The 26243-nt window shown below is 50.5% G+C and overlaps 1 protein-coding gene and 2 pseudogenes across 1 annotated transcript; 2 read left to right on the top strand and 1 right to left on the bottom strand.

The window, feature by feature from the left end:
* Nucleotides 1–2280: 2280 nt before the first annotated feature.
* On the bottom strand, nt 2281–4895 carry LOC138847602 (DDB1- and CUL4-associated factor 6-like; annotated as a pseudogene).
* A 924-nt stretch (nt 4896–5819) lies between these two features.
* LOC138847571 (actin, cytoplasmic 1-like) lies at nt 5820–6624 on the top strand (annotated as a pseudogene).
* A 3947-nt stretch (nt 6625–10571) lies between these two features.
* On the top strand, nt 10572–13791 carry LOC138847517 (uncharacterized protein CXorf49 homolog). The gene is made up of 4 exons (XM_089323965.1): nt 10572–10704; nt 11053–11691; nt 12140–12296; nt 12524–13791. The coding sequence occupies exons 1-4, from the start codon at nt 10681–10683 to the stop codon at nt 12640–12642; spliced, it is 939 nt and encodes a 312-aa protein (XP_089180091.1). The 5' UTR covers nt 10572–10680; the 3' UTR covers nt 12643–13791.
* The last annotated feature ends 12452 nt before the right edge of the window (nt 13792–26243 follow it).

Genomic DNA, 26243 nt, shown 5'->3' with positions numbered 1-26243 from the left:
CAACTTCACCCCCGGTGTAGATGGGAGTGCTGAGAAAAGAAAACTCCAAGTGTATACTCGAACCCACATCTGGTGGCTCTGGCTGGTAGGTACCTTCAGCACTGGGCCCCGGGTTAGTGTGGGCCCTTTCAATTGTGTGCTGGGTTGCTGCTAGACAATAAATACCCTCCTCGCAACTCCCGCATCTATCCTTAAGTTTCTGGACGTTTGGATTGCAAGCATTTTCAGAAATGTGTCATGTTCGACAGCGAGAAGCTGCCTCTATCCAGACAGTCTGTTTGGACTGTGTGGGTGTAGGTGGTGGAGAGAGCAAGCAATGGGGCGCAAGGCACCCATGTTAGATCTGGGCTCCTGGATTTCCAATGGGGCACCACCTGCATAGCACAGCTTACAAGCAAGATGGACAAGACACACGGTCAGGTCAATCTTGGGCAGCAATTGTGTTCCCAACTCTTAAAATGTATGTTGATGAAGACAAAGAACAGCCAGAAGCAGAGTAACGAGATGCGACAACTAAAATAGCAGGGGTTGTAGTCAGAGAACAATATATTCTCTATTTTGCACTGAAAAATGCTAAAAAACAGGGCAGGTGTTTGGCCTAGTGATGAATATACTGCTTGGAGCACCTACATCCCATATCCCAGTGCCTGGATTTGAGTCTCAGCTCTGCTCCCAATTCCAGCTGTCTGCTAGTGTGTATCCTGGTAGGCAGCAGGTGATGGCTCAAGTACTTGGACCCCTGCCACACACGTGGAAGACCTAGATGGAGTTCATGGCTCCTGGCTTTGACTCGACCCCTCCCTGGCCACTGTGACCATTTCTGGAATGAAGCAACAGATGGAAGATAGCTTTCTCTCTCTCTCTCTCACTCGCTCTCTCGCTCTCGCTCTCTCCCTCTCCCCCCCCCCACTGTGGCCATTTGAGGACTAAAACAGGTACAATAGATAGAAGATTGATAGCTCTCTATCTCTATATCTGCCTTTTGAATAAATAAATAAATAAATAAATCTATTTTTAAAAAAGCAAGCCACAATCTGAAAGAAGATATTTGCTATGCATAAAACTGACCAAGTGAGTAGCTAGATTTTAGAATATAAAGAGTTCCTATTTCCTAAACAAAAGCCCCCTGCTTACAGCCCATTGACACGAAGTTAATCTTAGGATCAATCCTAGTGGCAAGAAAGACCAGGAAATCTTTGTGCTAGGCTGCCATGCACCAGATACAGATCAGAGAGCTCAGGCAGTGGATGGCAGCCAAGACGGAAGGAGAGGGAAAGATGAGCATGGCCTACTCACTTGGCCACAATATTGCTCGAGGGTTCTAGCTCACCCCGTTTGCTTGTCAACGAACGTATTTTGAAGAGCATCTCTCTTAATTTTTTGCTTTCTAACTCATCAACATCTGCTCTTATCTATTTCCTTTGTACTTTTTAAATGTTTATCCTGTAGATGTTTTATTGGCTTCTTGAATCAGACACAATTTATGTCCAGTCTTTTAGGACTTTTCAGACCTTTTCCATGTTTGACTTTTTCTTGTGAAATGATTTTAGACTTACAAAAGAGTCACAAAGAGTACAGAGAATTTCTGTCTCCTTCAAACAGCTTCCTCTAAAGCTAACTTCTTAAAAGTTTATTCTGGGAAATTGGTGTTTTGTACTTGAGATTTGTACATCTTTACGGTGCACAGTGCAACATTTATCCACAGCAGGCAATCAGCACCCCCACTTCCCCACCTTTCTCCCAGCTCCTCTCCTTGGGTTCTTATACAGCATATAATTCATGAGCATGACCGCTAGTCATCACTGTGGTTTGCTACCTGCCACCGTACCTCCTCCTACCCCTCTGCCACACTTTCCTGTCTCCAGTAATCATGATTCTAAGTTCAGGTAGTGATTTCCAATTCCATTTTTCCATAACCATCTTGAAGCACATTTTTTTTGGCAAGTGTAGAATAGTATTTGAACCAACATTTTCACTATAATGAAAATTACTCTTCAATGTTGATCCAAGTTCCCACAACCGAAGGTTTGGGGAAGTATTGCACTTTGTATTTTCTAGCACTCCTCATACACGGAAAAGGTTTTGAAAACATTTTGCTTGTTTTGTCTTATGCACTCTCCCAAATTCATCCACACATTCATTCCAAACCAATGTCAGGTTATCCCCAAAAAGGGGAAAAACTCCCAAAAAATGCACTAAAGTTCTGTAAAGAAAAAACATATAATAAATTGCCTTATACAAATTTCAGAACATCTAAGTGCTTGCCAAGAGAGGTGCTTATTACTTATCCTCGTTCTCATTCTCCTGGCCAGAGCCATCTGACATGTCACCTTCCCACTGGTGAGCTCCAATACGATTCAGTGAAGCCAACACCTGCAACATGATAGAGGCTGGAACTGTAATGGTATTTCTAGTCTCTTCCAGCATGAGTTTGTTTCGAGTTATAACTTCATCAGCAAGCTTTCGGTTAGAAATCCTTAACTCTTCTGGTGGTGACCAGATCTTTATGTCATAATCTATGCCGCATGAGGCTAGACCATTGTCCTGGAGTTGCGACGGCCTTTATAAACCACCATTACCAGTGGCCTTCTAATGTTCTTTCTTTTCCCCACCTGAAGAACTGCTGAATGCGGGCAACTGCAGAGCGTCTATCACCAGGTCCTGCTGGATACCTTGCACCTGGGATCATCATCACTATCATCTGTGTCCTGAAGAGCAGCATCCCTGGCTGATGTTTCCTCATGAGCTGACGGCTCGATGGCTTCTGTTTGGGCCTGAGGCTCAGGATTGGTGAATTTGGATTGGAAGTACTCTCAGTGCTAGTCCGATCTGAAGTTTCTGGTTCCTTGCCTTTTTGGACAAAGAGGATTCTTCTGGAACCTCACAAAAGCTACCAAGATTGAAGTTATTCCTTTCTCCCGAGTTGGAACCCAGTGGCTCAGTTGCAAATACATCTGATTGTGCTGTATCTGTACTGTTCCAATCTAGGTTTTCTGCAGATGTGTGCCTGTTAGGTCTGGAATAGTGTGGGGCTCTGGTCTTTTGTACCCCGAGAAAGGAGAGAGAAAAAGGAGATGGAGACCGACCTCAACAGAGACAGGTTGCTGTACTGGAAGCACAGAGGTTGACAAGAGTCTGTTCCTGTGAAGAGACTGTGCTGGGTGCATTTGGGACTCAGGTTTCATCCCGTTAGGAGGGAATTGGGGAGAGGTGTAGAAGGCAGCTGGCAGAAGAGTAGGGGGCTCTTTGAAGTCTCTGGGAATTTCCCTCTCATCTGTTTCATAGCTGCCCTGTGTAGTTTATCTGTTTTTCCATTTGCAATGCAAGGAGTTGAGAAGGTCTGCTTAGGCACCAAGGCTCTCCACAAAAGGGAGGATGTGGGGGGGGGGCAGGGATAATGGAAGGAGGGAAAAGGTACATCAAGTCCTTTAGTGCCTTCTTGACATTTTGTCACACGCTCTGATGATTCTTCAAAACCTGTTTCATTATCTCCTTCTGGTGGTGGTACAGAGCTCTGTGGGACCAGTGATTCTTTTGACCCGCGGATTTGCAATGGCTCCCATTTCCTCTAGAACTTGAGGCTGTACTGCTCCATTCATCTGTAAAGTTCAGTCTTACTGTGCTTGTGGTTGTTTCTTCTGTGCTGTAGGGCAAACTTAAAGCTGCTTCACCTGTCCCTGGATTGGGGCTCAGCTTTTCATTATTGTTATCCTGTTGCTTGTCAAGGGACATGGATCCGAGCTGTTAACCACAGAAGGAGAATCTGACCCTCTCTAGGCTGCCTCCATGCTCCTGTGGGGCTCTGTGGTAGGGGGCCAGCACCAGCAGACTCTACAGGGTGCTGTCACTCTGAGCAGGAGTCAGCAACCCATGACTTCGGGGGACCAGACTGATGATGTGTATGGTGCCCAGATGCCTCAGCAGCCAGTCTCTGTTCGCTGTCTGGAGATGATAACAAAGAAGTAGAATGAGGGCTTTCTGTGGAAGATAAGGTCAAATGGGCTGGAGCTGATACTGTAGAAGTCATAGAAGGTTAAGGTAATTGATGAGAAGGAGTATTTACATCCATTGCAGTTTCACCCACTTCCAAATCCGGACTTGATGGGCCAGTAGGAACAGTTGAAACATCTGACTGACTCCTTCCACGTCTGGGTCAAGATCTTCCTCGTCCTCTATTACTCTGTGCAACTTCATTTGCTTCTCAAGCCATCTTGATAACATATCAGACATTCTCTGCATCAGTGACACCACTGGGACTTTGTTCTCCATCTCATTCTCATTCACTCTCAGGCCTTGCTCTGGGTCCAGTATCTGACCAATCACCAAGAAGCCTCAAACGCTTAACTGGTGGCTGTCGGAACTCTTCTCTCTTCTGCAGAAGGAGTCTTACATTCTCGTGCTGTGTCATCTTTTGGGTCAAAAAGGTATAGGTAATCTGAAGAGTAACTAACGAGAATCTCTTGGCCATCTTCACTGTAACACAGAGGTGTCACTCTGCAGGATTTATTATTAAGATGGGAAGGAATAAAACAGGCAACCATTCCAGTGACTCCTCGCACTGCATAATTCGCTGTAACTCTTGTGCCCAGCATTCGGCGATCATGTCTTCATACTGAGTTATCAGAACAACCTAGAGCAAGGTAATACGGTATTGGTGAATGAAGAGCTATGGATGTGGCAGCACGGCGACAGTCAATATCAGAACAACCTAGAGCAAGATAATATGGTATTGGTGAATGAAGAGCTATGGATGTGGCAGCACGGCGACAGTCAATCAAAATGTCATCTTTGCAATCTTCTTTTGTGCAGCTAGTTTTGATGTGTGCATCAAACCACCCAACTGTTCCGTCTTCATCACAAGGTAGAAAAGTGTAAGGGTCATTTGGTACAGTCATAATCTCATAAGTAGTTCCAGAATGGCGCGTGAATTGGCACTATTACTTTCCACATCTTGCTCAACATTGGTATAAAATACTACTCCATCTCCAGAGCAGGATACAATCTGCTTATCATCCGTACATGGTGAGAACTTTGCACTAAATATATTTGCTTGATGCCCTGAACCAATTGTCAAAACCTTTCTGCTATAAGGATTACTAATTACTAACTTGGTGTCATTTGAGCCAGATAAAATACATTCTCCAGTGCCATTCCAACAGATTGTATTAACACAGCCATCAGGCACATTTAGAGTTGCTTCAGGTTTTGATCTCTGGATAAATTCTCTTCTTCTGGTACCATCCGCGGGCCAGGGCTTGTGGGCGCAGCGAGTTAGATGGCGGCCTCGGCGCCTCAGCCCCCAAAGACCGGCCCCGCCTGGGCTGGAACTCACTTCATACTCTTCTCCTCAGACTACTCCTATAGAACACCCAGAGATCAGCCTCGAAGCACAGTTGTGTTTGTGTACATATGTGTGTGGGTGTGTGTTTATGTGCATGTGTGCAAGTGTGTGTGTGTGAGCAATTTGTAGCCTGGCATACGCATCCACAAAGAAGCTACAGGATGCTTTGGAGGGAGGGCTTTAATGTGCGCATCGTAGCCTATCCTATATCTTGCTTTGCAGTTTGCTTTCTACGCTCATTGCAATGCCCTTGAAATTTGGGTTAACACAGCCTCATCCATTCCTTTTCGCTGCTGCATTGTAATTTGCTGGAGGAATAGTCTGTGTGGCATTTGCCCATTCCCTTACTGTTGGAAACATAGATATTTCCTGTTGTTTCCTACCATTAACACCCCAGGGCGTGAGTCCTTACAGACACCATGCACCAGTGTTTCCTCAGGAGAGAGACCTGGGAGTGCATCTGCTGTCCATAGAGGGAATGGACATTTACAGTTTGAATTCTTTCTGTGCAAAGCAAGGCCCTGTCATCATCATGGACTCTGACGACAGAGTTGTCCACATGGTGCCCATCCACATGGGGTACGCCCTCCCCTGGCTGGCCAGGACCTGACTGACTACCTCATGAATCTTCACAGAATGTGGCTACAGCTTCACCACCAAGGCCCAGTGGGAAATCGTGCCCGACCTCAAGGAGAAACTGTGCTACGTCGCCCTGGACACGGAGTGGGAGATGGCTGCAGCCACGTCCTCCTCCTGCCCCCGTGAGAAGAGCGAGCTGCCCGTTGGCCAGCCACGTGATCCCCATCAATGCCCAAGGATTCTGCTTTCCCAGGGCGCTCTTCCAGCCCTCTTTCCTGGGCATGGAGTCCCGCGGCAACCACAAGACCACCTTCAAGTCCATCACAAAATGTGATATCGATATCCCCCAAGGACCTGTACAGCAACGCTGTGTTGTCTGGTGGCCCCACCAAGGACGCAGGCATCGCCAACAGGATGCAGATGGAGATCACTGCCCCGGCACCCAGCACCATGAAGGTCAAGGTGTGTGGGTGGCCTGTCACCAGAGCATGGCGCAGTGGGTGGGGGCATTGCCATGAAGGCAGCATTGACTAGAGCCGCTCCCTCCCTGTCCTCGCAGATCATCGAACCCCCTGAGCGGAAAGTACTCCGTGTGGATGGGCGGTTCCGTCCTGGCCTCCTTGTCCACCTTCCAGCAGATGTGGATCACTGAGCGGGAGTATGATGAGCAGGGCCCCTCCATCGTCCAACACAAATGCTTCTAAAAAGACTGTGAGCAGGTGGGTAGCATTTGCAGCATGGGCTGATCCAGAAGGATACATTTTCCCTGGCAAAAGTGAAGCTGGAATAAGCCTTTGAAAAGAAAGGTGTCCTTGAAGCTTGTATCTGATATCAACACTGGATTGTAGAACTTGTTGCTGATTTTTTTTTTACTTTGTATTCAAGTTCACTCACTGTTCCCTTGGTGTATGTTCAATGCCCTGTACACACGTTTGATGTAAACCTTAGGCTGTGTGGCTCGGTCACTACGTGGCTGAGGTGAGAAGTCCAGGTGCGCCTTGGTGTGTCTGCCTGACCACAGTCTGCAGATCTGTGCAGGGTATTAATGCGGCAGAGCTGACAGTCCAGGATTCCTCAGAGGCTGGCAAGAGTTGCTGAACCAGCTATTCTTTCTGTCTCGCTGGTCTTGACAGAGGAGAGGGGCGGGTGTCCCAGCCTTGGGACCCAGTGTCCTTTCCTACTCACTTTTCCTGCCAGGTTGCACCTGCCTTGAGTTGGAAACGGCTTTCAGGTACACCTGTAAATGCATTCATCCTCTTAAGTTATGTAAGGTTTCTGTACACCAATCTCAATTCTTTGAGACGTGACCACAAAGTTTGGTTTGCTACTGTTAAGTAAGAACATGAGGCCCCAGCAGCCCTCCTGTCAGGAGAAATGCGTGCTGCAGGCAAACAATCCAACAAACACAGCAAAAAAGCAAGGCCCTGGGCCCTGGGCCCTGACCCTGAGCCCTGAGCCCAGGCCACCTTGTTTCAGTCCTGCTGCAGACACTGACAAGCTCCAGGTCTCTGGGCAAGTTGCTGACCCCCTCTGTACCTTTTTCCTCATCCAGAGACACCAATAACAGTACACAGTTCAGACACAGGGTTCAATTTACAAACGGTAGCCTCTTCCATACCTTGTTTTGCAGTTTGCTTTCTACAGGCCTCGGGAGTCAGTTCATATGCGATGGATAATATTTGCAGTGTTCAGAAGAAGGACAAGAGCTTAAGGAAGCAAACGGCTTGCTATCCACAGGTCCCGCCACCTAACCCTGCCAAGTGGCTGTCCCAATTTACATGCCCACCAGCACTGTGCCAGACACCAGTTTCCTCATAACTTTGTGCTGCTACACTGTTTGTTTATTTTTCTTCATTTGAAAGGCAGAGTGACAGAGAGGGAGGGGGGAGGGAGGGAGGGATGAAGGGAGAGAGGGAAGGAGAAAGAGCTATCTGCTTTTTTATTTTAAAGTTTATATTTAACGAATACAATTTTCATAGCTACGACTTTAGGAATATAGTGGTTCCTCCCCATACCTACCCTCCCACCCCCATTCCCGTCCTACCACCTACTCCCTCGCCCATTCCATTCTTCATTAAGATTCATCTTTAGTTATCCTTATGTATATAAAGTTAATTATCTTTATGTGTTTAAAGTTAATTGAAGGCCGGCGCCGCAGCTCAATAGGCTAATCCTCCGCCTTGCGGCGCCGGCACACCGGGTTCTAGTCCCGGTCGGGGTGCTGGATTCTTTCCCGGTTGCCCCTCTTCCAGGCCAGCTCTCTGCTGTGGCCCGGGAAGGCAGTGGAGGATGGCCCAAGTGCTTGGGCCCTGTACCCCATGGGAGACCAGGAGAAGCACCTGGCTCCTGCCTTCGGATCAGGGCAGTGCGCCGGCCGCAGTGCGCCAGCCGTGGCGGCCATTGGAGGGTGAACAACAGCAAAAGGAAGACCTTTCTCTCTCTCTCTCTCTCTCTCTCTCTCTCTCTCACTATCCACTCTGCCTGTCAAAAAAAAAAGTTAATTGAAGATGAATCTTAAGAATGGGGTGGGAGAGGGAGTAGGAGATGGGATGGTTTGCGGGTGGGAGGGTGGTTATGGGGGGAGGAACTGCTGTAATCCAAAAGTTGTACTTTCAAAATTTATAGTTACTAAATACAAGTTTTCTATAAAAATCTTTATGTACAAAAGAGCAACTCTATACTAAGTAAAGATTTCAACAGTTTGCACACACACACACACACACACACTCACACACTCACACACTCACACAATGTAGAAAATACTGCTTGAGAACAAGTTTTGCAGTTAATTCTCATGGTACAACTCATTAAGGACAGAGGTCCTACATGGGGAGTAAGTGCACAGTGACTCTTGTTGTTAATTTAACAATAACACTCTGATTTAATTGTTAGCAATCACCCAAGGCTCTTGCAATGAGCTGCCAAGGCTATGGAAGCCTTTTGTGACCACAGACTCCATCAGTATTTGGATAAGGCCATAATTGAAGTGGAAGTTCTCTCCTCCCTTCAGAGCAAAGTACATCCTTCTTTGGTGGCCGCTTCTTTCTGTGCGGGTCAGCCGCACCAGTCGAACGGAACCCGAGGGAGGGAGAGGGACCTAAAAGAGAGGCAAGCGATCGCAGAGAATGGAGCCAAGACAACAAGGCTGATCAAGGCTCATTTATTCCAATGTCTCGGTGGTATTTATACATAACCAGCACAAAGAAGCACAAAGAAGCACAAAAGATAACAACATACGTAAGCAACTTATCGGGGCCTCCGGTGGCACAGATAATTTTAACAGAGCGTTCTTGATTATCATCCTCCTTCAGGATGGGAGTATGTGACTTTCTTATCCCAAGAAATCCACAAGCCAAGACTGGCCTTGATTTGTCCAAAGGCTGCCTACACTTTCCACTAACTAAAGTCTCACCCACGGAGGTCCTTCATGTAGAACGTTTTTTGCCACAGTGTCTTTCCTTACCTTGCCTGAAATGCTCCCCTGGGATTTCCACCCAGACCAGAATGCCTTAAGGGCCGATTCTGAGGTCAGAGTGTTACTTAAAGCGATTGTCATTCTATGAGTCTGCTGTGTGAACTGCTTCCCATGTTGGACATTCCCTCCTTTTTAATTCTGTCTATTATTATTACCAGGCACGTGATGCTATTTATATGGTCTCTTTGACACTTCATCCTATCCATATGACAAGGAGCTGTCTTCTAACCCCTGGTTCACTTCCAAATGCCTGCAACAGCCCAGGCGGGGCTACACTGAAGCCCAGGATCAGGAACTCCACCCTGGACACTAGCCATCAAACAAGAGCGCCTGGTGCAGTCGAGTTCCTCTCTCTCTTTCTCCATCTCTGTAACTCTCTGCCATTCAAATACATAGATAAATCGTTTTTGTAGAGAGCAAAATTAAAAGATAAGCTTTTTTTGGGGGGGGGGGACCCTTTTGAAATCCACACAGTTTTCCATATCACACACTTTCCAGGAAGTTCTGGAAGACACCCCTTATATTGGCATGAATCTCCCAGGTTTTGTTTGCATCAAAGCAGATGTGTGTTTTCATGCCAGTGGCATGAACACTGTGGAAGGCTCTGCCGTGAGCCACTTCTGCAAGTGGCTCGAGGTTTTGGCTTGCATCTGCAGATCGCTGATGGTGAGCACAGGAATTCCCTCTCCTCTGAGTTCGCTGGGGCGTGGTGCAGACCTGGATCCGCAGTTCCAGTCCGGCCAGCAGGCAGAGCTGTAGTGGCCACCAGCACTCGTTGACTTGTAGCACGGGGTGCCTTTCCCGCCTCCACGGCCTAGGGAGTTCGCCAAGCCGAAGGTACTTCCTAGGCCGGCCTGCACAGAACCCCGTGCTCGCCCCTGCTGACAGGGAAGCGCGCTCTGCTCTTCGGCCCGGGTGGTCAGCCGCGCATCGACCGCTCCCTCTCGCGGGCCGCAGCATGCCTCCTACGGGTCACAGCCACGGCGCTCAGCCTGGGCAGCCCCTTCCGCACTGCAGAGCCCCAGGCCCGAGCTCGGGCAGCTGGCGGGCGGGGCCGCCGGCTCGGAATCTGGAATTCGGCCCCTCCCACGGCGGGCCCCCAGGTCACGGCGCTCGCTCGCTGCGCGCTCACTGGTCGCCCCCTCAAAGGGCGGCTACGAGGCGAGCGCTGATTGGCGGGCCGCAGAGCCCGTGCGCTCTGCCGTGCGCCTCAGACCGGCTTCGACGACTGTGCGGGTGAGGATCGCTCCCTCTCTCCCGCGAGCTTCGCTGTGCTTCTGGAGACATGAGCTCCTCGGCTGGGGATGAGGTGAGTGCCGGGGTGCGGGGCTCTGGGTCGGCGTCACCGGGAGGGCGGTGGTCGCGAAGAGCGGCGGCCCCGGTGAGGGCTTCTGACGGGCGTCGAGGGGCCAAGGTGTTCCGTGGAGGCCGTGGGGCGCGGGCAACAGCGGCCTGGCTGAGGACGCCCCCTCGGGATGGCAGAGATGAGGGCGGCCTGGGTGAGAGGTTGGGCGGGGCTGCCTCAGGAGGGCAGGGCAAGTGGCCTGGGTGGGCCCCCCTCCCCCCGGGCATTGCCACCTCCTTCCTTCGCCCCTGGGCGGGTCTGGGGAAGGGCAGGAACCGGAGAGGCGCCTGAAATCCCGCTGTGGGTCCCCAGGAGCCCGCTCCAGCCAGCCAGCGGCCGTCAGACCTAGAGCCTTCCAACCTGCCCTCAGAGGAGACCCCGAAGGCGCCGCTGCCGCTGCCGCTGCCGCTGCCGCTGCCGCTGCCGGCTGGGGAGGTTGTCCCCAGGGAAGGAAGCCCTGCCAAGTCCAGCGGCCCGGAGGACCCCGGAGACGCCGCCACGCGGGACGTCCTTGGGGAGCCAGGTGCTCTCCCAGCCTCTGTTCCCTTGCTTGGGGAGCTCAGAATCTCTGCTCCCCACAAGCCGCCGGCAAAGAAGACGGTGGAGTCGGTCAGCGGGAAGAGAGGCGGCAAGTCCAGCCGCGTGGCCCAGGCCTCTCCGAGCAAGGCCTCCCCGGAAAAGAAGGGCGTGGCTGGCAGTGTCCCCAGACTTGTCCTGGGGAGGAAAGCCCAGGCCTATCTCTCCGAATTTCCCCCAGGACTGGGAGCTTACCCTCTGGTCTCCGGCCTTCCAGCACTTGGGAGAGCTGAGAAAAATGCCGTGGCCCCCTGGGGCCCCAAACAGCCCAGGCACCATACCGGGAAGAAGCCTGCGGCCAGCAGGACAAAGGAGCCTGAACTGGTGGCCCAAGAAGATGCCGACCGCTTCAGCCAGCCGGCCCCAAAGGGCCAAGTGAGTAGGGCACCCTCATCCTCCCCATCTCTCCTCCAGTGGTTTCCTCTGCCCCACACGTGTTCCCAACACACACATCTCCCCACCCCCACGCCCCACCCCCGCTCCTCTGTCCTCTGATGCCATTTTAAGAGGATCAAATGCTTCCGAGGTGCCAGGCACTCCTCTCAGCTCTTTACTTGATGTCGGCCTCTTCCTGGCAGAGGGGCGGGGGAGGGGGCCCTAACAAGGAAGGGGCACTGGTCAACCCCTTCACGGTTGGGTGTTCCTAACTCCTGCTGTTTGCCCTGAAGTGGCCCTTGGCAACCCCGGGAGAAAGTGCTGCAGAGATTAGGCTTTTGCGTCCCGTCTCTATACCCTGCTTCACCCCAGCCCCGACACACACACACACACGCACACGTGCACACACGCACACACACAAGCAGCCAGCCAAAAATTTCTGTTTTAGTTTCCAGCAAGCAGGTCAAGGCCGTCTCGCCTGTCTGCATGTCATGGAGTAGGGAGCAAGGGAGACTCCAAGACCAAGAGCTCTCGAGTTCCAGGAAACGCACAGCTCCTGGCTATGGCCCAGGGAGATGTCAACGCCAGGGTGCCCCCACCGACAGGTGAGAAGATTTGCCTGAAATGGAGGGGGCTGTGGAGGGGGAACTGGCTCCGTCACTCCAAGTCCTCACCTTACACCCAAACTGCTCCTCCTGCTCAGACACCTCTGTGAGAAATGAGGCAGGGTGGCAGGGCTGGCCTTAAGCCAGGGCGCCGGGAAGGCTGGACCAGAGAGCCCTTTCTGCCTCTCTCCTCGGCCCAGGGAGCCACATTGTGTGCTCTCTTTCAGACGACCATGGGCCAGCTCATCATCTGCGACAGAGAAGGAGGCAGCCAGCGCCTGCAGTGCAATCCTGCCCTCAAGTAATGCTCTCTAGGCCTAAGCAGCGGGGTCTGTGTCCCGGTTAAGCTCATTCCCCTCCCACCGCCCACCCTCCAGAAGAGAGAGCACCTCCTTCCCGACGGATGGCCCCTTTCCGGTTTAGCCGCTGGGCTTTCGGATGGGGTGGGGGTGGGTGCTTGGCAGTAAGGGCCAGAGGCGCGTGAGGAGAGAAGGAGAGGGAGGAGGTAAGAGCATACTGACCATGTTGCTTTCTCCCCTGTCTGCTGGGCTAGTGTCATGTGCTGCAGAGGGAAGTCAACAGACTGAAAGATGAACTTGGTAGGCTGGGTAGCAAGGGAAGACCAGGTGTCTTAGTGCACGGGCTGGGGCAGCGTGGGGCTGGGCTGAGGATGTAGGGGGCCACTTGGGACCACCATTCTTGTGGGATGGAGACTCTGGCAGACCTGGCCCTGGAACCTTGTGCTCATTTACCTGGCTGTCTATACGTCCATCCTTCCATCCCCACCCACATAGAAATAACGTCCTTTGAACCACATGTACGCTTCGCCAGGAAGTCCGGGAATCATGTTTTAGCCCGTTTGGAGACTCGGCATGTATTTTCTCTTTAACTGCTGCTTGACAGGCAGTGTACATGTTTTATCAGATTCTGGATGATTCTGTTCCTCACCAGAGTCTCAGAACTACTCGAGCACTATGTTCCAATTTGGAAAACTTGTCTCTCTTTAACTTGAGTGAGTGGGTCATTCTCAGGGCTGGGGACTGCCAGGTTTGAACGGGGTATTGGGGTGGCTGAGTCAGTCCTGTCCCACAGGGTGAGGGAAGGGTTCCCACCTCCCTGCACCTGGAGAGTCTAGTTGTGCCTCTGTCTGTTGCAGCGGCCAAAGAGTGCCTTGATGACAAGTCTCAGATGCATTGAGGTGAGTGGGCCCCATCCCACGCCCTTTCATGGTCAGAGCCGTCTGGGAGGCCTGAGGGCTGCCACCCACTGGCGGCTACTGCCTGACTCTGCTTTCCTTGGTTGGTTGCATACAGTCTCCCCGTCTGCAGAAGCTGCTGGTACCTTTTGAGCCAGGGTCTACACCACACCAGTACCCCCTTCTACTTGTGTTTCATTGGTAGGCTCTGCTGTGCTGCTCTGCCAGGGTTTCCTGTCTTTCCCAAGGTTCAGTTTGGCTTTTGTCCCCCAGTTCATTGCCACTTCTCATTAAAGTACTTCTCAGAGTTTGTGGTCTGCCTCTTCTCTGTCAGGGAGCCCTGCATTCAGCTGGCCACGGTGACCAAGGTCTAGGGACCCATCACCCTGCCTTTATTTGCACTATGTTGTTCTTTTCATGTCTTCTCTTTCTCAGAGCTCCCATCCCCCACTGCTTACCCTGCAACACACACACACACACACACACACACACACACACCATTAGCAGTAACACTCTGCCCCCTTCCTGAACTCTACAAGGGTTCTTTGCCCTGGTCCTCCTCCATCTCCCCTGGCTTGAAGGTAGTCTGTCTTTCCCCAACAGTGATTATACAGGACACTTGAGCTTGTCTTTCCTCTACCCCAGGTCTGCTTCTCCTGGACTCGGCTTCCACTGGTATCACTTGGGGACGGGGACTCTTTTCCATGTGTGTGGACAGCTCAGCCAGAACCTGTGTGTGGTCCTCATTTCCTGTTTCACCCTCACTTGCCGCTTCTCCTTCCTCCCTCAGTTTCCGTAGAAGAGGGGAGGCAGGAGTCACAGCACAGCGGTTTGTGGATCGAACGGGAGACATGAATCTCTTGGTGACTGCAGGCCGACATGAGGGAAGTTTTCCAGAGGCAGAAATGTATGGTCGCAGAGTCAGGGGTTTCTTTCCTCTGTGCCCCAGCTGTGATTGCCACCATACTAGATATCTGCCGAGGTCCTCCCAGCCCGCTGTGTCTGCCCCATGCCCAGCACACATGCTGCCTCCTGCCCCGTCGGCCTGCCTGCACATTGCTCCGTTGGACTTCACTGACATAACACGAGTTCAAATACAAAGTGAACAGGAATTTCAAGTGGTGACAGCAGAGCGCCGGACAGAGTGTGGGGGCCTTCTGAGATCAGGGACCCATGCAGAGGTCACATGCCCAGGACGCTGGCCCTGGGCGCACCTGATGGCATGCAATGACAAGGCTGTGGTTACGTCTCTAGTGGGATGGTGAAGGCACGGTTAAAACCTGAAAGAGTTGTGTATCTAGAAGGGACAAGCAGAGGCTAGCTTCTCCAGTGCAATCTGAAGGTGATCAGAGGGAGGAATGGGAAATACACTGCAGTCTCTGGTCCACAGCAGCAGACTGATTCCCTCTGAGCAGCAGCCCCAGCAGTGGGGCGGCAGGGGGCCCCTGGACCTGTCCTCTGGGAAAGACTCATCCTCACAGCGTGCTCTGTAGCCACTGGCTTTGCCATCTGGGACTCTGTCCTTATCCATCCGCCCCCTGCCATACACCACGCCTGAAGTCAGCAGTAGAGAGGCTGCGTGGTGTGGGCAGCAGCGTGCTACTTACTGGTGCCAGTTTAGGGGCCCCTGTGGGGGTGTGTTGGAACGCTTGTTGGCTTTGGCAGACTTAGCTTGCAGTTTATGTGGCTCTGCAGATTGTTTGGCTTCCGGTCCGTTTTTAGTCTTGAAGTCGCTCATCTTTACACTTGGTTTTAAGCTTGAAATCTCTCATCTTTTTGCTTTCTCTTGTCTTTGCTGGCCTGGGCCCCTCTCTGACAATGAATGGCACCCATCTGGAGGCTTTCTCAAGCAGTGAGCTTAAATGGGAAAACAACACTCTGAAGCTGTTTGCTCGGCCACTGTAGTCAGTATCTTTCTCAGGAGGCTGATTCCAAACTGCCTTTACAAATTACGGACATTGGAGCAAGAGTTTGGCACGGTGATTGGGGTACAGCTTGGGTCACTTGCATCCTAGATCGGGGAGCCTGGTTCAAGTCCCAGCTCAGCTTAGCTTCCAGCTGGTGCACACCCTTAGAAGGCAACAGATGATGGCTCAAGTACTTGGCTCCCACCACCCAGGTGAAAGGCCCAGATGGAGTTCCTGGGCTCTTGGCTTTGTCCTCGCCAAGCCCTGGATGTTGTGGGCGTTTGGAGAGTGAACCAATGGATGAAAGTCAGTCTCTCTCTCTCTCTCTCTCTCTCTCTCTCTCGTTCTTGCTCTCCCTCTCGCTCACCCTCCCTCCCTCCCTTCCTCTCGCTGTCACTCTGCCATTCAAAAAGAAAACGGAAAATAAAATTTAAAAAAGTTGCTGGAATTGCAGCTTCAGAAGTGATTGGCTTTCTCAACCTGAAAAGGCCCAAATGATAAGGCATTGCTCTCATTCGGCAGATCTGCCTGTGGACTGCTAGCTCAAGCCTGTGGTCCTCTTTCCCAAAGTGACAAGAAACTGCTAGCGCTTCCCCAGCACTGTGGTCATTTCCAACAGGGCACTTCAGTACTGGACAGCACGTCTGCCTTCCAAGGTCTTGCAGGAGGCAACAGTTTGATCAGTTTTATTGAGGAATAACTCACATAGAACAACGTGCATCCATTTAGAGTGTTTTTTTTTTTTTAACAAATGCTGGCAAGGGTGTGGAGAAAAGGGAACTCCTATACACTGTTGGTGGGAATGGGGATTGGTGCGGTCATTGTGGAAATTGGTATGGAGAGCTCTAAAGAAATTAACCTTAGAATTGCTATATAAGGAAGCAATCACTCTACCAAAGGAAAAGAAGTTGCCACCTTGGAAAGATACAGCAGCCCCACATTTGTCTCAGCCTTGTTCACAACAGCCAAGACATGGAAACAGCCGTCAAAATAGTATTTTTTGCAACTCGAGTGTCCGTGTTGTTCCTTATTCACTATTACTGCTATTTGTTTTAGAAGGTGGGAAAACCATTTAAAAGGAAACCTGTTCTGCTTTAATGTCTTTAACTGCATGTTTTCCTGTTTGAAGAAAAGGTACTGTATTTTTATTGAAAATTGAAGTATTTTACTTATTTGAGCTGGGGGAGAGGGAGAGAGAAGGAGAGAGAGGGAGACAGACAGATCTCTCCCATCTGCTGGTTCACTCCGCAAGTGGTCATAACAGCCAGGGCTGGGCCAGGCTGAAGCCAGGAGCTGGGAACTCCATCAGGGTCTTCCAATTGGGTGGCAGGAGCCCAGGTGGTTGGGCAATCACCTGCTGCCTTCCCAGGTGCATTATCAGGGCGTTGGATCAGAAGCAGAGCGGCTGGGACAAGGACCAGTCCATATCAGTCCCATATCAGTATGGGACGCCGGAGTTTCCAGTGGCAGCTTAACTGCACTGCGCCATAACACAACCCCATCATCCATTTCTTTTGTTCCTCTGTTCCTACATCACTATCTTCTTTGGTGTTACATTGATATTTCTAGACCATTTTAATTCTTTCTTTTACCAATTTTTAAAGTTACTTTCTTAGAAGTTGCCCTGGGGATAACAGATGTCCTCTTCTAACAATCTATTACAGATTTATGCCAATTTAATTTTAAAATAACATATAAAGTTTTTTAAAACTTTTATTTAGTAAATATAAATTTCCAAAGTACAGTTTATGGATTACAATGGCTTCCCCCCCCCCATAACTTCCCTCCCACCCGCACCCCTCCCATCTCCCGCGCCCTCTCCCATTCCATTCACATCAAGATTCATTTTCAACTCTCTTTATATACAGAAGATCGATTTAGTATATATTAAGTAAAGATTTCAACAGTTTGCACCCACACAGAAACACAAAGTGTAAAATACCGTTTCAGTAGTAGTTATAGCATTAATTCACATTGGACAACACACTAAGGACAGATCCCACATGAGAAGTAAGTACACAGTGACTCTTGTTGTTGACTTAACAATTTGACACTCTTGTTTAAGGCGTCAGTAATCTACCTAGGCTCTAGCCATGAGTTGCCAAGGCTATGGAAGCCTTTTGAGTTCGCCGACTTTGATCTTATTTAGACAAGGTCATAGTCAAAATGGAAGTTCTATCCTCCCTTCAGAGAAAGGTACCTCGTTCTTTGATGGCCCGTTCTTTCTACTGGGATCTCACTCACAGAGATCTTTCATTTAGGTCCTTTTTTTTTTTTTTTGCCAGAGTGTCTTGGCTTTCCAATAGCATATTAAGTTTGCTCCTATATGGCCCCCGTACTTCCCTCCCTAAGCTTGTGGTATTTTTAAACCACATGCACATTACATGTTTCCACCATATCAGTCCATCAACAGTTTTAGACTTACGGCTGTATGTAGTGGTTTTTCAAATCACCGGAACAGAAAAGAGTTCTTAAAAATAGAATACACTGTTTTATAACATGCTGCAGTGACTTTTCCGTACTATTTTGTCTGTTTGCCTGTCTCTGTGTTTTCTTGGACACTGGACATTTCCCATATCATAGCGTGGCAGTTCTGGAAATCAGAATCTTCCCCTGTATAGGATCTGTTGTTATTGGAGCTGTTTCATGCATTTGTGAATGAATCTTGTAAAGTGTGCATTCTTTGTTGTGCATGCCCAATGCAGTGTCTGCTTCATTAACTTAATGGTCCTGTAAAGATCCGGCTGATACTTCTTCAGATTCTTAAGCCAGTATGTTTCCCAGCCTTTGTGTGTGTTGGAGCACAACGCCCCCAGTCAGCCAGCCAGTTGATAACACTGCCGTAGCCATCACTTCCGCCTCGGGCAGAGCTTCAAGTGTAGGCAGAGCCGGGAGCTTTGGGCCTTCCCAGGACTTTGCTGAGCAGGGCCCCAGGCCTGTGGGGGTTCCTGTCTTTCTAGATTCCCGGGATTATGTCTGAGCTTTGCAGAGCCCTCTATAGCCATCGCATTTCCTAGACTTTCTGTCTTTCTCAACTTCAGGGCTAGGCCTTTGTCCCAGTTGCTATTTACTGCCACCGGTGGCCATGATGGTAGATAGCTGCCTGTGTTTCCTTCTGACACTCCTCACCACACTGGTCAGGAAAGGCTGGGCTAGGTGAGCAATGACTCAGGCCAACCATAAGAAGAGCCTTTGGGTGCAGTCTTCCAGGGGACCAGCAGGCTGGTCGAATAATGGCCATTGTCTCAGAATGGGGCTTTGAAGGCTCTCCGTACCTGCTCTACCCTCACCAGTGGTTCCCAGGTTCCTGGGAGCCACAAAGCCCATCCAGGGCTCCTACATGGTGACAGGACCCAAACAGTTGGGCCATCACCTGCTGCCTCCCAGGGTGCACATTAGCAGGGAGCTGAAATTGGGAGCAGAGTCAGAACTCTAACCCGATAGAGTTAGAAACATACCAGGGGATTCCAATTCAATCCCATCAAGGTGGCATGTACCAATGCCATCTCACTATTCCAAGTGATCAATTTCAGTTCACAATTGATCATAATGAAAGGACTAAGAGTCAAAGGGAGCACATAAACAAGTCTAGTACCTGCTAACACTAACCGATAGAATAAATAAAGGGGAGAGTGATCCAACATGGGAGGTGAGATACTCAGCAGACTCACAGAATGGCAGATGTCCTAAATAGCACTCTGGCCTCAGAATCAGCCCTAAAGGCATTCGGATCTGGCTGAAAAGCCCATGAGAGTATTTCAGGCATGGAAAGCCAAGACACTCTGGCAAAAAGATCTCTGTGAGTGAGATCCCAGTGGAAAGAACAGGTCTTCAAAGAAGGAGGTACCTTCCTCTGAAGGGAGGAGAGAACCTCCACTTTGACTATGACCTTGTCTAGACAAGATAAGAGTCGGAGAACTCAGAGGGCTTCCATAGCCTTGGAAACTCATGACTGGAGCATAGGGAGATTACTGATGCCATAGACAGGAGTGTCAATTGGTAAAGTCAACAACAGGAGTCACTGTGCACTTACTCCTCATGTAGGATCTCTGTCCTTAATGTGCTGTACATTGGGATTTAATGCTATAACGAGTACTCAAACAATATATTTCACCTTGTGTTTCTATGGGGGTACAGACTGTTGAAATCTTTACTTAATGCATACTAAACTGATCTTCTGTAAAAAAAAAAAAATTATCAATTCCCAACTTGACTCTCACTGGGATTAAACATGACAATAGGTCTGATCTGATTTCATCATCATTTAAAAAAATCATCTATTATTTTCACTTTATGTTTCTGTGTGGGAGCAAACTGTTGAAATCCTTACTTAATGTGTGCTAGGCTGATCTGTATGTTAAGATAATTGAAAATGGATCTTGATGTGAATGGAAGGGGAGAGGGAGTGGGAGGGGGGAGGGTTGTGGGTGGGAGGGACGGTATGGGGGGGAAGCCATTGTAATCCATAAGTAGTACTTTGGAAATTCATATTCATTAAATAAAAGTTAAAAAAAAAAAAGAACTCTAACCCGAGCGCTCCAATGTGGGATGTGGGCAACCCAAGAGGTGTCAACCCCTGAGCCCTGAGCAGGGCCTTCTCCATCTCTGTGAGTTGGTCCTGGTGGGCCTGCCTCCAGGGGACCTCTAGTATCCTTTTCAATCAGCGCCCATCATGTGCAATTCTTTCCCTCAGTACAGTTGATTCTAAAGCCTGGCCTGCCCAGGGGGATGGGAGAAGCATGTGGAAAATATGAAAACGTTCCTGCCTCCCAAGGGCCCACACGGTTCCTCTCTAATAAGCCTTTCTGGGGATTGCCCTCCCGGGGCCCTGGAGTCCCTGAAGCATCTTGGTGTCTTCCTTGCAACGGTGGTCCCAGCCTCTTCTCGCAGCTGCCACTCTGCCTCGTACCCTCAGCTTCTGCTCTCCTACTCTCCTAGATCAAGGCTCCAGGGAGGCCCCTGAGTGTGTCATACGGAATTTCCTGGTGAGAGGTGGGTGAAAAGCCAGCTGGTTCCTACAGGTGGTTCTGAAGCCAGCTGGGGAGGCTGGGTGCACACCTGGCTATGAGGAGCTGGGTCTTGGCAGCCTGCCTTCCCAGGAGTCAAGGCAACTTTTGTTGCCTTTGTCCACTGGGCTGATGAAAGAACTCTGCCAAACTGCAGCCAGGAGCTAGCTGGGAGCGGGGGTTCCAGAGAACTCATGGACATCTCCAGGAGTCAAGATGAGACATCTGCAGCTTACAGATCAGCTGGCCCAGAAAGGGACAGAAATCTGGAGGCACTGGGAGCGGGCAGTCACAGCTTGACCCTGTGTCAAAGCTGCACACCTCGAGTTGTACAGTCTGCATGAGTGAATCGATAGTAGATATTTAGCACATGCACCTAGAGTCGTGTTTACCTGAGTGCCTGGGGGAAGAGTTCATGGTCTCTGTAGCCCTAGCCTGTGCAGGAGACTGGATGCAGTTGCGTGCCAGCAGCTCACAGGGCATCTTCAAATGCATGAAGACCTTTGCCCATGCACAAGGGGCAGGGAAGGCGGGCTGCTGTCCATGCGAACAGTCGGTAACGAGCCGGAGAGGGACGAGGTATGTGTTTGAGGAGGAGGAGGGTTCCATCCTCAAGAAGGTGCAAGGGGAGACATGTGCTGGGGCAAAGGCTGCAAGAACAGGAGATTCGTGGCATGGGCATGGGCAGGGGCTTTAATTTGCACCAGGAAAACTGGCTCAGGCATTCCCTCCGGGGGCACCCGGGGGTGAGCAAAACCACTTCCCTGGCACAGAGGGGCAGGGCCGGGTTGGCAGCAAGGAGGAAAACCCATGTGTACACCACGGGCTACTGAGCAGGCCCTGGCCACTGTGTGGTACATCTGGGGATGCTGGGGTCCAGCCCTGGGGCCATACCTGGGGGCACAGGGGCCTTGTGCTCCCTGCACAGCTGATCGAGATGTGCCTTCCAGATAACCCTGGAGGAGAAACCCTGGCCAGGAGGTTGTGGCAGCACTCTTTATCCAGGCACCCGTGTCAGCGCCAGGACCTGGGGGCCACAGTGTGAAAAACACAGGGAGGAACAGAGAGAGGTGGTGCGGAGGCCAGGGCAAAGCTGGCCTTGAGTCCGTGCGGGCGGTGCCCAGACAGGACAGCTGAAGGGGGCACTGCCGGTGCCATCCGTAGACCCCTTGGTGTGGTGCTCAGCTATGCCAGGTCCCAAGTCTTGGCTGCACCATGGTGCCCGGGCAGGGTTGGTCCACGAGCAGCTATGCATTGTGACCAAGCCCTCAGACCCGATGTTCCAAGCTGTGGTGACACCAGAAGGTGTGGGTTTGGTGGCCCAGGTGTTGGGGATTCAGAGTGGGCTCGAGGGTGGGCAGGCAGAATCGAGGGAGACTGGCCCCGGCATCATGGCCATCTTGTCTGAGTCTTGTGTCTGACCTGCTGTGCAGGGCACATGGACTACACAGCAGACCCCGCCTTGCCTCTGCTGCTTCTGCTGCTGCTGCGGAAGCCTCCTCACCTCCATCAGGGCACCTTCCTTCCCCGTCTGCACATTCCTTTGAAAGCATTTACAGTTTATGAATCCCCTCACGGAAAATCCACCCAGTCACTGCAGAGGAAGTCACGGCAGAATCTCACCTCCTCTTCCTCTTACCCAACCTCCAGCTCTGTTTTAGCCAGCACCAACACTGGCCTCCACAACCCCCTGCCTTTGTGCATTCCATCCTTGCCTCCCTCTCCCTCCTTCCCTGGGATCCTTTTCTTCTCCTACAGGCCATGCCTCTCCAGGCTGAGTTAAGGTTCATTCTCTTGGCATCGTGCAAGGAATCATAGTGCACGCCAGTGCCAGTTGTTTGCCACCTCCCAAAGGGGTTCTGAATCCAAACAGCAAGACGGCACCTGCTCCAGTCATGCACGCTGCAGCGAGTTTTCCCCCAGTTTCTGTGCTAGGGACTGTTGCCTTTCCAGGGTGAGGGACACCCAAGTCCATTTGCTTCATCTGAAGTGCTTGGCTGGTCATGAATTTCCTGGTCCAGAAAGCTGGAGTGTCATTAGTGATGGCTGTCCGTCTTCAGGCAGCCAGGAGCCAGGACCTCAATCTGGGTATTCCACATCGGTGGCCGCGACTCAAGTGCTTGGGCCACTACCAGTTGGCATCAGCAGGAAGCTGAAACCAGGAGCGGAGCTGGGACTGGAACCCAGGCACTCTGAGATGGGATGTGTCATCTCAAGTGGCATCTGAACCACTATGCCAAGTGCCCACCTTGGTTTCTTCAAATATTCCTTTCAGCACTTCTGTTCTCCCTTCTGAGAATCAACAACATGTTTGTTGGTCTCCTCAATGATGTCCCACAGGTCTCTCAGGCTCTGCTCATTTTTCTTCATTCTTTTTTCGTCCCTCTCTGCCTGGATGATTTAAGTTTACCTATCTTCCCGGTATTAGTCATTTCTCCTGTCTGTTCAGGTCGGCTGTTGAAGACAGCATTGTGTGCTCCTCACTTCACTTTTGGGACTTTCTGGCTCCGTAGCTGCTACTTGGTTGCCTTTTTCATAACTCCTAGGGCACTGTTGATACTGCCATGTGTTGAGACGTTGTTCTCTGGATTTCTTCAAGTTTCTTTGCTTGGTGCCTCCTGTCCATCCTTAGGGAATCCTGGGGTAGGTACAAACAGACAAGCGCAGTTCCTTGAGAGCTAAGGCTTTTCTCCTCCTCCCTGAACCAAGAACCGCACTTGACTTGTGGGTCACCTTGACTTCAAGGTCACTGCTGTGCTGGGGAGGGAGGGCTATGGGGCAAGGCTAAGTTGGAACACCAGAAAGTTCACCTACCCTGCTTACGTCACCGTTATCTTGATCCAGTGTTTGGTTGCTGGAAATCTTTGAGTGTTCTTGTGAGTTCTCACAAAGTGTACTCGCACAGTGTTTCGTTGCTTTCTGGTGTTTCTGTGGAGAGATGGGCCCTTAGAGCTTCCTTTTCTGCCATTTTTGTTATTCCTAGGTCTTTCCTTAAAGGGTGGAGGAGGGGCAGGCATTTGATGCAGAAATTAACACTCCACATGGAACATCCATGCCCCCTATTAGAGTGCCTGTGTTTGACTCCTAGCTCTGCTTCCAATCCAGCTTCCAGCTAATGAACACCCTGGGAGGCAGGAGATGATGGCTCAAGTACATGGGTCCCTGCCATCAATGTGGGAGACCTGGATTGAGTTCCTATCTCTTGGTCTTAAATTGGCCCAGCCCTGGCGCATGCTCTCTCCCTCTCTCTCTCTCTCTCTCTCTCTCCAAATTAATAAAAATAAATAAATGTTGAAAGAATGCAGGAAATGTCGGGCTGGCAAGTAGCACCAGGAGGAAGGACATGTCACGGACCCCACCTCCCATCCTTGAGAGGAAAAGTGGGTTTTCCCTGGAAAGGAAAGGGCTGTGAGAAAGCAGTGTCCTTGGGGCCACAGCCTAGCCCCATTGAGGAGGAGGGTGGAGGATGCTTTGAGAAGGAATTTGTCATGCATGATGAGCTGCAGAGGACACACAGGAAGGGTTGGGATGGGGGCAGCTTTGGGGGCAGGGTGTAATTTTGCCTGGGGCATGGCTGTCCAGACACTGGTGCTTTGAGACGAGGCTGCAATTCCAGTCTCATCAGGGGTTTTAAAAATCAAGAAGGGATGCCAGGTTTTACGAGTTCCATTTAACATCCTTGAGATTTGGAATACTGTTTTTCTCCTCCCGTCACACAGTATGCTTAATTGCATCGGTAGGAGTCATCATTCCAGTCATTCTTGGATTCCTGTTTGCTGCATTATACCTTGTAGATACTAACGGATTGGCTTTGCCTGTATTCGAGATTTTTGCTTCATCATTCTTTATGTGTGTGCTGTTGCTCTCTGGTTTTAGTTTTCGTGTTATGCTGGCTTGAGGAGGCCATGGGGTTCAGGAGTGAACCAGAGAGATGTTGTTCCTTCCCTTGCAGACTTTCAGTATTTGAGGAGACATTTTTCATGTTTTAGGGAGGTAACAGTCTGATGGATTAAAATAATTGTTCTTAAAAGCCCCTGCATTAAAGGTGGGATGCGATTTATTTTTAAGTGGAGATCCATGGACTCTTTGGAAATGGAACACTTGTATGTGCATCCCCTTACCCTTTTTGGGTCAATGTCTTTTAAGCCAGACTTTATTAAGTTTTCCATTTCATCAGATTTATAAGTGTACATCTCTCCATCTAGTGCAAACACACCTCATGGGCGTGTAGCCTGTGTGGAGTCCATGCCATGAGCAGGAGGCGAGAGGAAGACAGAGGGACACGATTTTTAGATACAGCCTATGGTGTGAGAAGGCTCTGCATATGAACCTCTGATGCACACATCCGTCCGAATGAGATGGCACACTCGAAGATCAATGAGACTACTCCCGTGTGGGTGAATGAAACCACACACTCATGGGTTCAAGAGACTTCACATGCATTGGTGAATGAGAGCACACATGTGTTTGTTAATGAGACTGCACATGTATGATTGATGAGATCACACATGTGTGGGTGAATGAGACTGCACACAAGAGTGTGAATGAGACTACACACATTTTGATGAATATGACTGCACATGTGTAGGTGAATCAGACTGCAGACAAGTGGGTGAATGAGACCACATGCATGTAGGAGAATATGACAGCTCATTTATGGGTGAAGGAGAAGGCACACATCAGTATGAATGAGACAGCATATGTGTGGGTGAATGAGACTGCACACTCGTGGGTGAAAGAGAACGCACATTTCTGGGTGAATGAGACTTCACAATGTGTGGGTGAATGAGAGCCCTCAGAGTTTGCTGGTCCCCACCTGCTTGCATCTTCCCCAGCCAAGGCACGGACCTCACAGGGCAGAGACACCATGTACCCACCACGCCCTGCCTCAGTTCCTGACCCCCTGAATATGTGTGCATAACCTATGGCGGTTTTAAACTGCTAATGTTTTGTGGTAATTTCTTGTGTAGCTACAATAACTGGAGCAAATAGCATTTGCTACGACAGCAACACAAGAAAATCATGATTGCTAACGCTTACGTGGCACTGAGTTTGTTATGGGTTTTTCTTCCAGGTACTTGTCTTACAGACTCAATTGCTTCTCATGGCAACCCTCTTTGTGGTAAGATGTGCGCACTCTTACCCTCCCCACTCCCCAGACAACAAAGCCTAGGTCCAGTGTCGCTCCCCCATTTGCGGAGGAACGACACTAGACCCTGCGCTGTTCTTTCTGCCCGGCCCTTCCCGGGTTAGCTGCTGGTCCCTCACTCGCAGAGGAACGACGCCGTCCCGGGTTAGCTGCCAACCCCTCCACCTCCGTGGAGGGGCGGCACCCCCCACCGCTTTCCCCGCTTCCGCGGAGGAGCGGCACACTGCCGGCCGGCTCTCTCAGGGGCTGCTCAGATGTTCCTCAGGTGTTCCTTCAGATGTTCCTGGTGCATGGTGTCTCTCTCCTCCTTTATAGTCCTCTTCCACCAATCCCAACTCTGCTACCCACACGCCGAGCACGCTGCTCTCCAATCAGGAGCAGGATTAGCTCCTGCAGCTTATCAGTCAAATTGGCGAGAGGCAGCTGTGTAGAGGTTGTTTGGTCTCTCTCAGCGCCATATTGTGGGAGAGCAGATGCATAGAATAAGTCTTAATTCCAGTAACTTAGTCTAGTCTCAGTTGCTGCTTAGTCTAGTCTCAGTCCAGGGCTGCTGGAGGATTGGTGCAAAGTCATGTGACTATCGTGGGGCTGCACCACAGCCGATTTCCGACCTTCTAGATTGATCACAAGGTAGCAAAGGGCTTCCTGTGGCAAGAGAGACCAAAGCCCAAAGTGCCAGTGTCCCTCAAG

The sequence above is a fragment of the Oryctolagus cuniculus genome, chromosome X, assembly GCF_051225735.1.
Source record: "Oryctolagus cuniculus isolate XC-2025 breed Fujian yellow rabbit chromosome X, ASM5122573v1, whole genome shotgun sequence".
In the NCBI taxonomy this organism is placed as follows: Eukaryota; Metazoa; Chordata; class Mammalia; order Lagomorpha; family Leporidae; genus Oryctolagus; species Oryctolagus cuniculus.
Note: the sequence above shows the minus strand (reverse complement) of the source record. Positions and strands in the feature narration are given on the sequence as shown.